Genomic DNA, 14,839 nt, shown 5'->3' with positions numbered 1-14,839 from the left:
AAGAAAAGCCCCAGAGCACTCAGGCGTGACATCAACAGCGAGCTGTTGTTCAAATCAGTGACGGCCCCAGCAGCCCCCTGTCGTGAGGGACGAGAGCTTCTGCTCTGGCGCCCTGTCGACAGAGGGCCCTAGCTTCACTCCTGGTCTCCCCCTCGGGATGGAGTCTGATGCTGTACCCAGGGCTGGGGTCATCTTGCCCCTCACCTCCCACCTCCCTGCTGCCCCTTGCCCCCTCCTTAGAGCCAGGGCAGTCTTTCGGGGACTCTGCTCACCTCCCTGTCTTTGTTTTGCAGTGATCAGGGCCAAAGCCGTCAGCGAGAAGGAGGTGGACTCCGGGAATGACATCTACGGCAACCCCATCAAACGGATTCAGTATGAGATCAAGCAAATAAAGGTAATGGCCACTGTCCCTGCATTGCTCCATTGGGCAGAGCTGTGGGAGCTTTGGGAGCAGGGCCGGGGACCGGGCGGGGCTGGCCCACCATCTCACTGCACCACTGGGTCCCTAGGACTCGGTCCAGCCACCTCTGAGGCAGACGGCTAGGAACAAGGGCGTCAAGCCACAAGTGGATCTGATTTTCCTTAATCCGTAAATGCTGAGAAGTGGTGTGGGCGTGGTCTGTTCCCACCAGCTAGGTTATTTCAGAAATGCGTCATCTTCATGAGCCTCAGCCTTAAGTTACCAAGTTCACAGCATCTGTGGAGCGTTCTGTGAGTGCCTCTTCACCTCTCCATGGCAGGTTCAGAGGCAGTGGGAACTTGGCTGTCGCCTCTGGGAGCCCACAACCAATGTGAGAGCAGGTGACCTAATTCCCCCAAACTGCGGGTGGACTCTAGTCTTGTGTGGTTAGCTTTACATTCTAAGAGGAGGGGGGATTTGGACAGAGGAGGACTCCTGTGGACAGGTGTGCTGGGACAACTTCCTGAGAGAGGGGAGTTGAGGAAGAAATGGACATGGCAGCCTGGCCGGTAAAGGAGAAGATGCTTCGCCGGGGGAGGGGAGGGATGGGAGGCATTGGGGGCTGCAGACTGAGGGGGTGGTGGCATTTGTTAGGTTTTCAGAATGGTGGTTGTGTTCGAGGTCATAAGGCAAGGAGCCCATATTTGGGAGGGAGGGAGAGAGGGGAGGACGTGGGCGGGAGGTTGGGAAGACAGGACCAGTGCTGATGGAAGGTTATTGTTGTTGACAATAACTAACTTGGTCTACAAGAGGGAAGAAGATTCTAGACTCCAGCTGGAGGAACAGCTTTTCAACCTGGTTAGTAGTTGTGGCCATCCATATTTAATTTTGTTACAAAAATTAAAAATAGAACATAAATGTTACCAGAAGGTCAAAGAAATGCTTAATCATTGTGCCTATGTCATTTAAAGAGGTGACCCAGTGCCTACATCTCTATTTATGAAGCGGGAAGGACAGTTATCTCTGCTCTCACGCCTCATTGAGGGGTCGTGAAAAGGCAGGTGTTGACAGCAAGGAAGCACTTTCAGCCCTTTGGTGACAGACGTCATTGATAACCTTTCTTGGCATGAGTTGGGGTGTAGCTCTTGCAAAGCGGGTTTGTCGTGACATTGGGATGACCCTGTTCCATTTGAGTTTGCTTGTTGAAACTCTTCCCCGCAAAACCAAACAACGCTATTAATCTCGTTTTAGCCACAGTGAGAGTCCTGATGCAGTTCGTGTGGAATCGTGGAGCCCGCGTGTCTGTGATCTACAGCCGTGTTTAGGCTCCTCTGTTGTGTGGTCCTGGTGCATGCATGCGCTCCCCTTTCCATTACCCCCACCCCCGCTCACCCGGCTTCCAGCAGCCTGCACCCCCAAAACTGGCGTGGAGGGCAGTTCTCAGGCCACACTCAGGCCACCGCCTGTCACTGTCCCCGATGGGGCCGCAGGAGCTCCCTGGCTGTGGCTTTCTCAATTCCTGCCCAGGCACTGGAACAATGCACCCCTTCACCTGGGCAGCAGGTCTGTTCCCAAGAGGCTGTAAGAAAATCACAAGTTGAAAAGTCAAACTCCACTTGCCCAAGGAGTTACATCCTAACTGAGAGCCGCCTCTCCGCTCTGGTCCCCGTCAAGTAGCCAGTGCGTAAAATTCCTGGAAATACACAAAGTGGTGATACTCCATGATGGGTCAGAATCACCTGGAGATACATAAGCCCCTTCCCAGGGATTCTGAGATGACCTCACAGGTGGTAGGGAGAGCAGGTGTGTTATCTGAGGCAGGTCCTTCTGGATGACAGTCTCACGCCCAGCCTGGTGACAACTGCCACACTAAGAAGTAAATCAGTGACTCCAGGGAATCCTGTGTGTTAGGAATGGTCGTCTTCTGATCTGTCTCACTGGTACATCTCCATCCCCTTTTCCATGTTGGCAGTACCACGGGTGCAGGTTGGGGCGCCCCGCCGTGTTCGGGATGGGAACGTGGCTGTGCCGCCCAATTCGTTTACATTTCCCATCCTCCTCTTTGCAGATGTTCAAGGGACCTGACAAGGACATAGAGTTTATCTACACGGCCCCCTCCTCCGCAGTGTGCGGGGTCTCGCTGGACATTGGAGGAAAGAAGGAGTATCTCATTGCAGGTGTGTATGTGGATATGGGCATGGAACGTTCCTAGGGACCGTCCAGGGGTGGGGAGGCAGGGCGGCTTAAAGTGGAACAGAGCCCTGACGATACACACAGTGCTATTCGGAAGCCTCGGGGATTCCCTGCCTAATTCCCGTCAGAGAATTAGTGAATTTTCTTCTGTCCTAGACATTCCCCTTGTTAGAATGGTGGAACCAATGTGACTTGAGGGGAAGGAACAAAGTAAACCGGTATTCATAGGAAATTTGAGGTCAGGTGCACGCAAAGAGGTGAGATGCTGGAAGTGCTCAAGCCTGGACAGGACGCGGGGAAGGAGAGTTGAAACCTCATTTTAAATCTCTTGATATTATTACGCTCTCTACTCACCTGCTGCTTTGTTCATCGTATCCCTCTTTTTTTACTGTGATAAAATATGTATAACATAAAATTTACCATTTTAGCCATTCTTAGGTGTACAGTTCAGTGGCATGAAGCACATTCACGTTGTTGTACAACCATCACCACCATCCGTCTCCAGAACTTTCATCTTCCCAAACTGAGACTCCATGCCTGTTAAACTCCCCCCTCGCCCCAGCCCTGGCAGTCTCCATTCTGCTTTCTGTCTCGGTGAATCTGACTCCTCTAGGGACCTCATAAAAGTGGAATCCTACAGCGTTTGCCCTTTTGTGATGGGCTGATTTCACTGAGCATAATGTTCTCAGGGGTCAGCCATGTTGCAGCAAATGTCAGAATTGCCTCCTTTTTTAAAGCTGAATAATACTCTGTTGTATGGATAGACCACATTTTGTTTATCGTTGCATCCCTTTTAAAAATTATACTCTTTTATTCTTACATAAAATGATTTCCCTTTACTTGTTTCTACTGCCTCCTCTGCCCACCCACCTAGGCTTCCCCCCAGAGTCCAGAGCAGGTGTCCTTATAATCAGCGCTATTGACATTTGAGACCAGATCATTCTTTGTTGGGGGGCTTTTCCTATGCATGTAGGACATTTAGCTACATCCCTGGCTTCTACCCACTGATTGCTGTAACATCCTCCCCCCCAGTCATGGGGTCTCCGACATCACCAGATGTTCCTGGGGCGGGGGCAGAATCACCCCGAGTTGAGACCCCCCTGGTCTAACAGAACCTCCAGTGATGCCGTAAATGCTGTATGCCCGTGCTGTCTGGTATGGCCGCCATGAACCACACGTGGCTGCTGAGCGCTTGAGCTGGGGCTGGTGCAACTGAGGGGCTGGGGCTTTCATTTTACTTCATTGCAGTTGATTTAAATGTAAATGTGAACAGCCGTCTGCAGCTGGTGGCCCCTATACTGGCCGGGGCTGTCTGGGTCAGCCAAGGAACCTCACTGCCCTCTTCTAGGGAAAGTAGGAGTCAGATCACAAACTTAAGAAAAAAGAAGAGACAGGACACCTCCCCTAGACCGACATCTTATTTTGTTCCCCAAATCCCAATTTAATCATAAAATTAATTCCAAATCCAAATCTCCATGATTTGGGGGATTTTCTTCCGTCCCGGTTATTCACACATTTCAATACATGTTTAGCACCTAGGGTGTTTCAATACATGTTTAGCACCTAGGGTGCCCACTAGGTACCTAGCTCTGTGCTCGGCATGGCAGGAGGTTCAGGAAGAGAGATCCTGGGGCCCTGCTGTCAGGAAGCCCATGTTCCCACCCGGGGGGGACAGGAGAAGAAGTTAAAGAAAGTAAGATAAGTTTCACACGTGGGGAAATGTGAAGAGTGAGTGAATGCTTAAAAGGTATAAAGAGGCAGAGACCCTAGCAGGTGCCAGGACCCAGAAGATGTAGTGTCGGGAGAAGGTACTGACCTTGGCCGTGCAAGGGTGGCGCTGCAGGGAGGGAGGTGCAGCGGGGCCAAGGAGGCTTCTGGAATCTCTCCTTGGACAAGTACCTCCCTCCCTTCCACAAAATGCTCACATCCAGCACCTGCTTCCGTGAGTCTCTTTGTCAGTACCTCAAGACGTTTGTCCCTCTCCTTGGGGATAATGGGAGATTTTTTTCCTTCCTTTATAGGCCCTTCTGAACTTCCTAAATGTTTTATTTTGAGCACCTATTATTTTTTAACATCTTTATTGAGATATAATTCACACAGCATACAATTCACCCATTTAAAGTGTATAATTCAAGGGTCTGGGTGTACTTGCAGAGGTGTGCAGCCATCAGCACAGTCAAAAAGAAACCCTATACCTTCTAGCTATTACCTTCCTAACCCCCAGTCTCCCCTGACCCCAGCTCGCAGCAACCACTAACCTTTCTTTGTAGATTTCTTTACTCTGGACTTTCTTATGAATGGAATCATGTAACATATGGTCCTTTGTGTCTGGCTTCTTTCAGCATAATGTTTTTTAAAGTTTTTGATGTTTTTAATGTTTTGTTCATGTTGTAACATGTATCAGAACTTCACTCCTTTTTATGGCCGAATAATATTCCACTGGATGGATGTACTACATTTTGCCTATCCAATTCAGCATTTCTCCTATCCATTCAGCATTTCACTGGGGTTGTTTCTGCCTTTTGTCTATTATGAGCAATGCTGCTCTGAACATGTGTGTGCAAGTTTTTGCCTGGACGTGTGTTTTCATTTCTCTTGGGTAGATACTTAGGAGTGGAACTGCAGGACCTACGGTGACTCTGTGTTTCACCATTTGAGGAACTGACAGACTGTTTTACAGAACAGCTGCACCATTTCACATTTGCAGTATCTACTGTTTTTACAGTAGGAAAGATAATATCAAACGGAGAGAAGCGGAGGAGGACAAAATCACAGTGCAGAGAGCTGACAACCTGACTGTGACATCACAGTAGCACAGGAAATGGCACTGGCGGAGACACACCTGGTTCAGCGACCTTATTGCCCAAGCAAATCAAAGGCTTCTAATTTTCTGTGTCCTTTTTTTGTCCTTGTCTCTAACACCCTTTAAAATGAGAGCCTCAGCCGTCCTGCTGAGTCTCCACACTGCCCTCTAAGGGCTGTCTGGCCAAACTGCAGAGCTGCCGAAGCCCTTATTCAAGGAGGGAGAGCCTGCATCCTGTCGTGGGCGGCTCCTGGTGGAAAAGCGACCTCAGTGTGGGCTAGGACCTGCTTCCAGACATGCCCAGCTGAATCCTTACCCACGCTGAGGCTCTGTCTTAAAGGCCTCTACATCAGGCTTCACCAGCTCCCTGTTAATAGAAATAGGAGTGCCCTTTTCCTGGCACTGACGTTCTGCAAATGCTTTCCATGTGGGTTCCATTTAATCCTCACTACCCCCTATTATCCCCATTTTACAGATGAGGAAAACTGAGGAGTAGAGGCTGGAGCCGTGTTCCCAGGTCCCGTGGTGTCTGCCTGAACCCACTTTCACTTTCAAGCCGATTGTTAAACTTCGGTTGATGTCATGGTGGTAGCTTGAAATTGGCCAGAGGGGGAGTATTTACACCACAGAATTAGGGCAAACGCTACACACCAGAGCCTTTCCTCCCAGGAGAGCTGCTGGTCAGGCGTTTCTCAGCACACCCCTGACAGCGTCACACTGCCGGGGAGTGGTGCAACGGTGCAGCCAGAATTTAGACCCTGGTCCGCCTGACCCCTGGGTCTGTTACACTCTGCTTCTTCCATCATTGGTCCAGGTTTAGAAGTCTCACTGCCCCAGCGCCTAACCCAGCAGTCCTTCACATGCACTGCTCGTTGGAATTCCACAGGGAGTTTGCAAAAATCCTGATGCCCAGGCGGCACCCCAGACCAATTCAAGCAGAATCTCCAGGGGTGGGGCCCTGGCATCAGCATTTGTAAAGCTCCCTAGGAGAGTCCAGTGTGCAGCCAGGACTGAGAACCTGCCCTCCTCTGGGTCAAGGCAGACCTTTTGTTCCAGAGGTGCCAAATAGCCAGTCTGCACACACTCAGGAGAGCTGAGCCCCAGCAGCCATGGTTGGTCACCTCCCTCGAGGTCAGTAGCCTCTGGACATTATTTCATATCCTGGGGCCCTTCTCAGTCAATCAGACCTGCCTCTTGCCCTTTATTCCACGAGATGGGTGGTCCAGACCATGGGGCCCTTTGGCCGGATCCTGGGGCAGGCTGGGGAGATGGCTTATGTCCAGCAGTCAGGAGCCCCAGCAGTGTCTCCGTGGAGCGTGGGGCTTGGGTCCTGCCCCGTTCCGCTTACCCCGAGAGTGCAAGGAAACCGCAGGGCTGCTTAGCAGGTGGGTCCAGGACAAGAGTGGAGGTCCACGTGGTGGCCGCGTGGTGATTGTTTTGCTGGTGGTTGCTTTTATTTCTTTTGGGGGACGTGGAGGGAAAATCAGTTGTGCTCAGACCCTTTTCCGAAAGGGAAAGACTTCATGTCCAAAGGGAGCATTGTGAGTCAAATGCAGAAAGCCTCATAATTTCAAGTCACTCGTGATAACATTGATATTTTTCCCACATGGAAGCTCAGCCGTTCATATGTGCTGTGTAACATGTAACATGTATGTGACCTGTGCTGCTCCTACCACAGGCCCCTTCAATTGTCCCCAGGCTGAATGAGAAGACAGTTACACAAGTAATTGCCACACACATTTCAGAAGCTTGCTACACATGAAACCATCCAAATTGTAGCTCCACTTAAAATAGAAATTAAAAACACTTGAAGAGGAATTCATGTGGTGACTGTGTGCCTATCATCTTGACTACCTCACATTTAGTATTGGAAGCAAGCAAGTGACATGGGACACATTTTAGTTCCCTAACTGGCCGTGGAACATAAGATTAATAAAAGGCACTTCCACTGGCGGCTGACTCACCCCATTACAGAGGGACCTCTCTAATCTGACTTCCTTCCCTGGCTCAGCGAGACAGCTCTGGAACAAATCTGTTTAATTTCTAAAGAACAGACTCTAGATCTTGTTTTCCTGGAGTTGGAACGGGCTAACCGAGAATCACGGGGCACAGCAAACCACTCAGCCAGCGCTGGCTGCAGCCCCACGAGTGACCACATAGCCTGGGGCAGCCCACCTCCTCCTGGGTTGATGACTCAACTTCACATGTTGAGTTGGCTCCGTGAGACGCTTGTGTTCAGGAACTGTTATGGAATCGGCCCTGTAATTTTCTTCTACAGTCCTCTCCTCCGGAAGGAAAAATAAACATACAACCCTCAGTTACAAATTTTAATTAATTCCTGTTTTTCTGTAGCCAAGAAAGACTTTGCTTTTTTTCCAAGGCAGACAGATGCTCACGTGCCCAACCAAGTCTTAATTACCTCTACTGAAAGGGGTCGCCTTTTAACATTCTGAGATGCTACACCATTTACCCGTGACAGTTAAAGCTCATGTGAGCCCAGTAACTGGGACCACTGAAACTGTACAATTTCCATTTCATCTCTGTGCCCTGCCTTTGTCTGTTCTCTGTGGAAGTTTGAATTGGTGGTGAAAAGATTAAAGAGGAAGACGGCAAGAAAAAGATAATGAAGCACATTGTTAGAACAGATACCCACGCCATCGTCAGCAGACTTTTATTGAGCCATTACTATGTGCAGGGAACTATGGATAAAAAAGGATTAAGACACAACCCTTACCCTTCATGTTTATGAGCTGGTTAAGGAACAAGATACGTAAGAAAGGCAAAGAACAATGTGAAGTGGGATATTGGTGCCCGTCACCAGACACAGTGGAAGTTGCTCCGGAAGTCTGGAGGGAGAGACCAGACTGAGTACTCAGCCTGCCTCTGATGAATGACCAGGCTAGGCAAGGCAGTAAATGCCAGAAGAAACCAGGCTGTGGGAAGGAGTTACTTGCCTTCTGTCCATTTTGCTCCTCATCTATTCTGAACTCATAGAAAATAGCTACAGACCGAGAAAAAAAATAGCTATTTTTGAAGTTTAAGGCCACCCAGACGTATATTTTTTTAGTTATTAGGATCAGAATGAATGCTGCAGTAGTCATTCTGCTCCTTGATCCCTTTCTTTACCTGGAATGTCATACAACTCTAAACAGATACAAAGAAAAACAGAGTTCCTGAAGGTAAGAGGCGTGTTTAAAGAAGAAGTAAGAGCATGAAAATTCATACCTGGGGACTGCTTCCTGCCACCTGCCCAGCAAAGGATGGGCAGGTGGCAAAGGATGTCACTGGTGCGGCTCGCAGCCTCAGGCAGCCCATCTCATCTTTCCCCTGGCAATAGATTTCTGTTTTACTTCCTCCCGCCAGGGCACGGTTGACGACAAGCTGCATCAGTGCTTCGCTGAGCTATGTTTCTATTAGCAGATTGTCTGTGGCCAGGGCTACGCCTGAGATCATTAAGTCGGATGCACTGCAGCTTTGTCAAGCCGAGGTGCTCAGGGTGCAGCCCGGGGCTTCTGTCTGCCTCTGAGGGAATCGCGTGTCGCTCTCTGCCAGGTTCTGGTGTCATCACTGGACATCTGTGCCTCTTGACAAGGTGCCATTGTAGCAGGAGGGACAAGATTTTAGACGACCTCCCTGGCCGTCGTTAGGTTCTTGTCAGTCACCAGAATGCACTGGCTTGTCTTTTTCTCCTGCTCAGCTAATGCCCGGGCTGTCACCAATGAAAACTCTTCACAAAAGGAGGAAGGGGGCTGAGTCAGGAGCCTAAGGTACCAACAGCGTCTCATCATCCCCAATAAAAGGAATTCAGGGCAGATTTCTGACTTTATAAAATTCTGTCTTTACTGTTCATAACGGAACAACCCAGAATTACAAGTTCAACATCAAATGGAGGAAATGCTTAGGAATAAATATTTGGTGGGAAAAAAACAGGAAACAATACAATCTACGTACAACATGATTTTTTGTGTGTGAATACGTGTGCATAAAAGAATATTGGAAGGAAATGCATCGAAATTTAGCTCTAGGTAATGAAAAGAGAGAAGTTTTTAAAAATTATTTCCTACCGGACGTCCCTGGTGGCACAGTCGGTGGTTAAGAATCCACCTGCCAGTGCAGGGGACACGGGTTCGAGCCCTGGTCTGGGAAGATCCCACATGCCGTGGAGCAACTAAGCCCACATGCCACAACTATGGAGCCTGCGCTCTCGAGCCCGTGAGACACAACTACTGAGGCTGCGTGCTGCAACTACTGAAGCCCGTGTGCCTAGAGCCTGTGCTCTGCAACAAGAGAAGCCACCACAATGAGGAGCCTGCGCACCACAATGAAGGAAGCCCGTGCACAGCAACGAAGACCCAACACAGCCATAAATAAATTAATTAATTAAAAAAAATTATTTCCTACCTTTTCTAAGTTTTCTACAGTGAGCTTGCATTCCCTTTATACTCAGAATAAATATTCCACGGTGTATGAGTGTGCTCGGGTTGCTATAACAAAAACCACAGACTGGTTAAACAACAGAAATTTATTTTCTCACAATTCTGGAGTCTGGAAGTCCAAGATCAAGGTGTTGGCAGGGCTGGCTGCTTCTGAGGCCTCTCTCTGTGGCTTGTGGATGGCCACTTTCTCCCTGTGTCCCCACATGGTCGTCCCTCTTTGTCTGTCTGCGTCTAATCTCTTCCTCTTATAAGGGCACCAGTCCTATTGCATTAGGATTCACCCTAATGACCTCATTTTCATCAATTCTTGAAAGGCCTTCTTTCCTAATTCAGTCACATCCTGACGTGCTAGGGGTAAGGGCTTCAACATCTGAATTTTGGAGGGGACACAACTGAGCCCACAGCACACGGTACTGTCAGAACTGACCCTCCCTGTGCCCAAGCCGCATCCAAATGCAGGAGAAGGATGAGAACCCAGAACTTGTCCTGAGCTTGGTGACCCCTGTCTACTCAGGAAAGGCCGAGGGGAATGGCAAGATGCACGTCACCCTCTGCGACTTCATCGTGCCCTGGGACACCCTGAGCACCACCCAGAAGAAGAGCCTGAACCACAGGTACCAGATGGGCTGTGAGTGCAAGGTAAGCCGCCACTGCCTCCTCCAGGTGGGTGGACTGCTGGGATTTGATCCCTGGCTTTCCTGGGCCTCTCAGTCCTCGGGGTCCCAACTTAGGCCGGGGCTCTGGGGAGGTGTGGCCTACCCACAAGCGAGGATGTCCGGCCAGGCACATTTGGGAGGTGAGGGGAATCTGACCATGTGGCCTGTAGCTTCTAGGAAGGAAGCCTTCTAGGAGGAGGAGTTTCGTGGGGAGAACGTGGTCCTAGGAGTATCTTTCTACAAGTGTACAAGGGCAGAGAATTGTGTGCCTTGTGAAAGAGTGTCCCAGGTGCTACGCTTTTGCCAACATACCAGCCATTTCCACGCATGGGTCCGTGTAAATGTGGGGTCTGTGTGCTGAAGCCCCAGCCCCTCTTCTTAAAAGCGGCCCACAGGTTGCGCCAAACACAGTTACAGCGGCGCTAATGCTTAGAAGCAGCCATAGAAGGTGAGATCTCCTCCACGGCCCGCAGGCTCCCATCCTGCTGTCTCCTAACACATCAGCACTGCCCCTCCCCCAGCCCCAGCACAGGATGCGAGTCTGGGTCCAGAAGATGCTGGCCCAGCGCAGCCCTGTGCGAGGCTGCAGGGATTGGCCTCTGCTGGTTGGCGCTGCTTGTGCCGCCCTCCTGCCCATCCTGGTAGATGGGCCCTCCTGTCCTTAGCTCGTTCAGAACGTGAATTCCGACCTACAGCTACACGTAGGTCCAGCGAACTCCTCTGTGCCTAACATGAAGTTAAGAAGCAAGTTCCTCCTTTTTCTTTGCTTGTCCTGGAGGTGTTCACCTTCCTGTGAACTCAGGTTCTTTTGCCAAAATGCTACTTGCCGATCCCCTCTAAACCCGTGCGTGCTTGGGAGCAAGACAGCGTCCTTTTAATTTGATTTGAACCTGTCCAGTAGATTCAAGACCCTTTATTGTTATTATTGTTATACTCCCAGGAGGGCAGGGCTGAGATGAAGCTAGTTTGTCATGCTCAGAGAAGGTAGACCAGATGGCCCAAAGTGGAGGAGCGTTCACGGTAGCTGGGGGTGCAGAGACGGTGTGCTGTCCTGCCTTGGACAGGCTGCCTACTACCATTCGGAGAGTATGGGGCTCAGGAAAGGCTACTGATGGAGCAGGTTGGACTCCAGTCCCAGCTCCCTCCCTTCCTGGTGCACTCACTTGGTCATTCATTCTGCAAACTGCCCTTTAGCACCTTCGCCAGGTGCATTGCCAGGTTCTGGAGATGCCCCCGTGAGTGGCCTTGGTCCCTGACTGAATCCACCTCTGCGTCCCCCTTCTTAGATCACACGCTGCCCCATGATCCCGTGCTACATCTCCTCTCCGGACGAGTGCCTCTGGATGGACTGGGTCACGGAGAAGAGCATCAACGGGCACCAGGCCAAGTTCTTCGCCTGCATCAAGAGAAGCGACGGCTCCTGTGCGTGGTACCGTGGAGCGGCACCCCCCAAGCAGGAGTTTCTGGACATCGAGGACCCGTAAGCAGGCCACCAGCACCCCTGTGGCCAATTGAAAGCCTCCAAGAGTTCAGACTGGTCCAGCTCCGACATCCCTTCCTGGAAACAGCATGAATAAAACAGTCATCCAAGTGGGTCTAAATTAGTGTGATTCTCCTCCCCACCCCCATTTTCCTTTTCAACATCGTTGTGGGTCTGGAGGCAGAGGTGGGTCCCATACCCCACCCGCCAGCCTGGACACTGCGCAACTCGGTCTCCCATCCTTGAGCGCGGGCAGGGGCAGGACGCTTGGGCTTCCCTCCCAGGCCCAGCCTTGGCACTGTCACAAACGCTGAGCAGGCAGCACTTAAGGGTCCCCTAGCCTGGTCAGGGCAGAGCCTGGAAGTGTGCATTTTGCAGAACCTTTTGAGGGTCGTTGCCAGACTGTGTAGCAGGCCTACCAGGTCCCTTTCCTCTTGAGAGGGGCATGTCCCTCAGTTGCTGCAGCTTCCACCTCTGGCCCTAGGGTGGCAGCCCCTGCCCCTTGTAAGTGCCCTGTACCCCCGCAGACTCCCCCATGCCCACCACGGACTCCCAGTACCTGTGACTTCTGTGTGTCTGGGAGCAGCCCTGGACCGGTGGCTTGCTCTTGATGGAGCCCCAGTTAATCGTGTTAATCTGCAGAGTTCCATCGGGAGCCTCCCTCCCAGACCTCGTAGCGATGCAGGGACGAGGAGCTTCAGCTCCAGCCAAGTCCTTTGATTCCCATCCCTGGCCCCCAACACACACCCCAGCCCTTGGCGGAACCTGCCACGTTCTGCCCTGGGGCAGACATTTGCTGGGGCGGGGCTTGGCTGCCCTTGTAGTTCCTTACTGAGCTGCTGAGGCCCCTCGCTCCCTGCTTCTCTTTCTGGCCTCCAGCATCTAGGTGGAGGGGCACGAATTTGCTTGGCGAGGGGTTGTGTGTGGCTGGTGGCATGAGCTGGCTGTGCCGTCTGCACATCCTGGGGACATCAAAAGCTGGGTCCCGCTCTGTCCCCCAACACGCCTCAGAGGCCCCCAAGCAGGTGCCAGAGGTTTAGAGTATGACCTCCCTCAAAGACTGACTGTCACTGTGCCACGCGGGGGTTCCCGAGAGTGAAGTTAACGAAGCGTAGAATGAAGTCCTCCCCAGGGAAGGATGGATTTTGGAGGGAGGTGGCGTCAGTAAAATTCTCATTGCTTTCTGGGCCTCCAGGACTCTGTGGCCAGCTTTAAGAGACATTCTTCTAAAGATGAATTTTTAGAGAATATGTGAACCCAAATTACAGGTGTACCCACCTCTGCTTATATTTCTTGTATTACGAAGATCTCTCGGTTAAGAAAGTTCATAGGGACCTAGGGAACCTATCTGTTCCCTAAAGGTGGTTTCCCGATGCCAGTAAACTGGGAGTTAGCAGAGGCAGAAATTTCTCAGCAACAGTAAAGATAATCTCCTTTTTCTTCCCACTTGTGTTCTAAAGATAAACTGTTCTGAGTTTATCATGCACGCTATATGCAAACACACACAGTGAAACTGAAGTCTGTCAGCCTGGGAGTGGTCCTTCTGCAGAATTCTTCCAAAGTCATCTTCTAAGCCTGCTCTATTCTGCGGTGACCCCAAAGCACCTGTAAGACTCCTGACCTCCCCCACCAGTGGCATGCAGCCCCCATGCCTACCCGGGACCTGGTCAGCACAGATTTTGATGACTCCCTTTCTAGGGCAGACTAGGGGACTCTCCAGGAATCTGGCCCGCTCCAAGGGCGTCTTCATGCTGTACAGTGATAGAAAGTTTGTAAGATGTCATAATGGACCAGTCCTTGTGATTTCAGTATATACGAGAACACCAGACCCTCCAATCAGTATAACACCCCACCCCCGTCTGCTTCCTGTACGGTGTTATCATATGTAACATTTACTCCTGTTTCTGCTGATTTTTTTAAATGTGTTGGTTTGTTTCTGACATCAGTTGTAATCATTCCTGTGCTGTATTTTTTATTACCCTTGGTAGGGGTTAGACTCGCACCTTTTTTTTTCAAAGGTTTCTGCATCGTGGGAGCAGTGGACCCAGAGTGGAAATGGCGCGGTAGCTAGCCTATGATGGTGATTCCTTCAGACCTTTTCTTCAGTTCCTTGAGTATCGTTGATTTTCCGTCTCCCATCTTTTGTTCTCCAGTTCCAATTATTACGAAGCAAAGAATCTTTGAGTAGGTTGGTTCTAAAAGATGACCTTTATATTCAGTCTACGCACATCCGTCTTGTAGCCATGCTGAGCAGAAAAAAAAAAGTCAAGATGAAGTACCTGGTGGTGGCCGAGAGAAGCCACTCAGATACCCTCAAGGGTAAATAATTGCCCTATATATATAGTTTAAGAAGGCTCCATTCAGCATTGTTTAATTTATATGTTATGTTCTAAGCACTGCTCTTTCCTCCCTCTATACTTGTCTTCTGCAAGCAACTCAAAATATTTAAAATAAAGTTTACATTGTAGTTATTTCCAAATCTTGGCTTGATAAGTATTAAGAAATATCGGACTTGCCGCCGTAATTTAAAGCTTTGTTGATCTTGTTCGTTTTTGTTTGGATTTTTTTGTTCGGTTTTTTTTTTTTTAACTTTTGGGGCAATGTGATTTTGCTGGAATATGAAGTCTGAGACCTTCCTGTGCTGGGAACACGTGAGAGTTGTTGAAAGTCGACAAGCAGACAGCGCATGTCTCCGATGCCTTGTGTCATTCTCGAGTGACCGCTTGGTCCGTGGACAATAAACAGTATTATCAACGAGAGCGCTGGCTATCTCTGTGTGATCGTGTCCGACGTTCCGAGCTGCCGCTTTCTAGATTAGGAACACGGGGGGGTGCGGGTTGGTTTATCCCCTGAGAAGCAGGCCTGGGTGCT

General features: G+C 50.3%; 1 protein-coding gene across 1 annotated transcript; it reads left to right on the top strand.

Moving 5' to 3' along the window:
• LOC114897283 (metalloproteinase inhibitor 2) lies at positions 1-14,727 on the top strand. Its single transcript, XM_029226144.1, has 4 exons — positions 1-394; positions 2,469-2,577; positions 10,347-10,471; positions 11,775-14,727. Exons 1-4 carry the CDS (start codon positions 158-160, stop codon positions 11,970-11,972), a joined length of 669 nt encoding a protein of 222 aa, XP_029081977.1. The 5' UTR covers positions 1-157; the 3' UTR covers positions 11,973-14,727.
• The last annotated feature ends 112 nt before the right edge of the window (positions 14,728-14,839 follow it).

Source organism: Monodon monoceros, unplaced genomic scaffold (genome assembly GCF_005190385.1).
Source record: "Monodon monoceros isolate NGI ecotype Baffin Bay Population unplaced genomic scaffold, NGI_Narwhal_1 Contig2605_ctg1, whole genome shotgun sequence".
Taxonomy (NCBI): domain Eukaryota; kingdom Metazoa; phylum Chordata; class Mammalia; order Artiodactyla; family Monodontidae; genus Monodon; species Monodon monoceros.
This window is presented reverse-complemented; position numbering and strand designations above follow the sequence as displayed.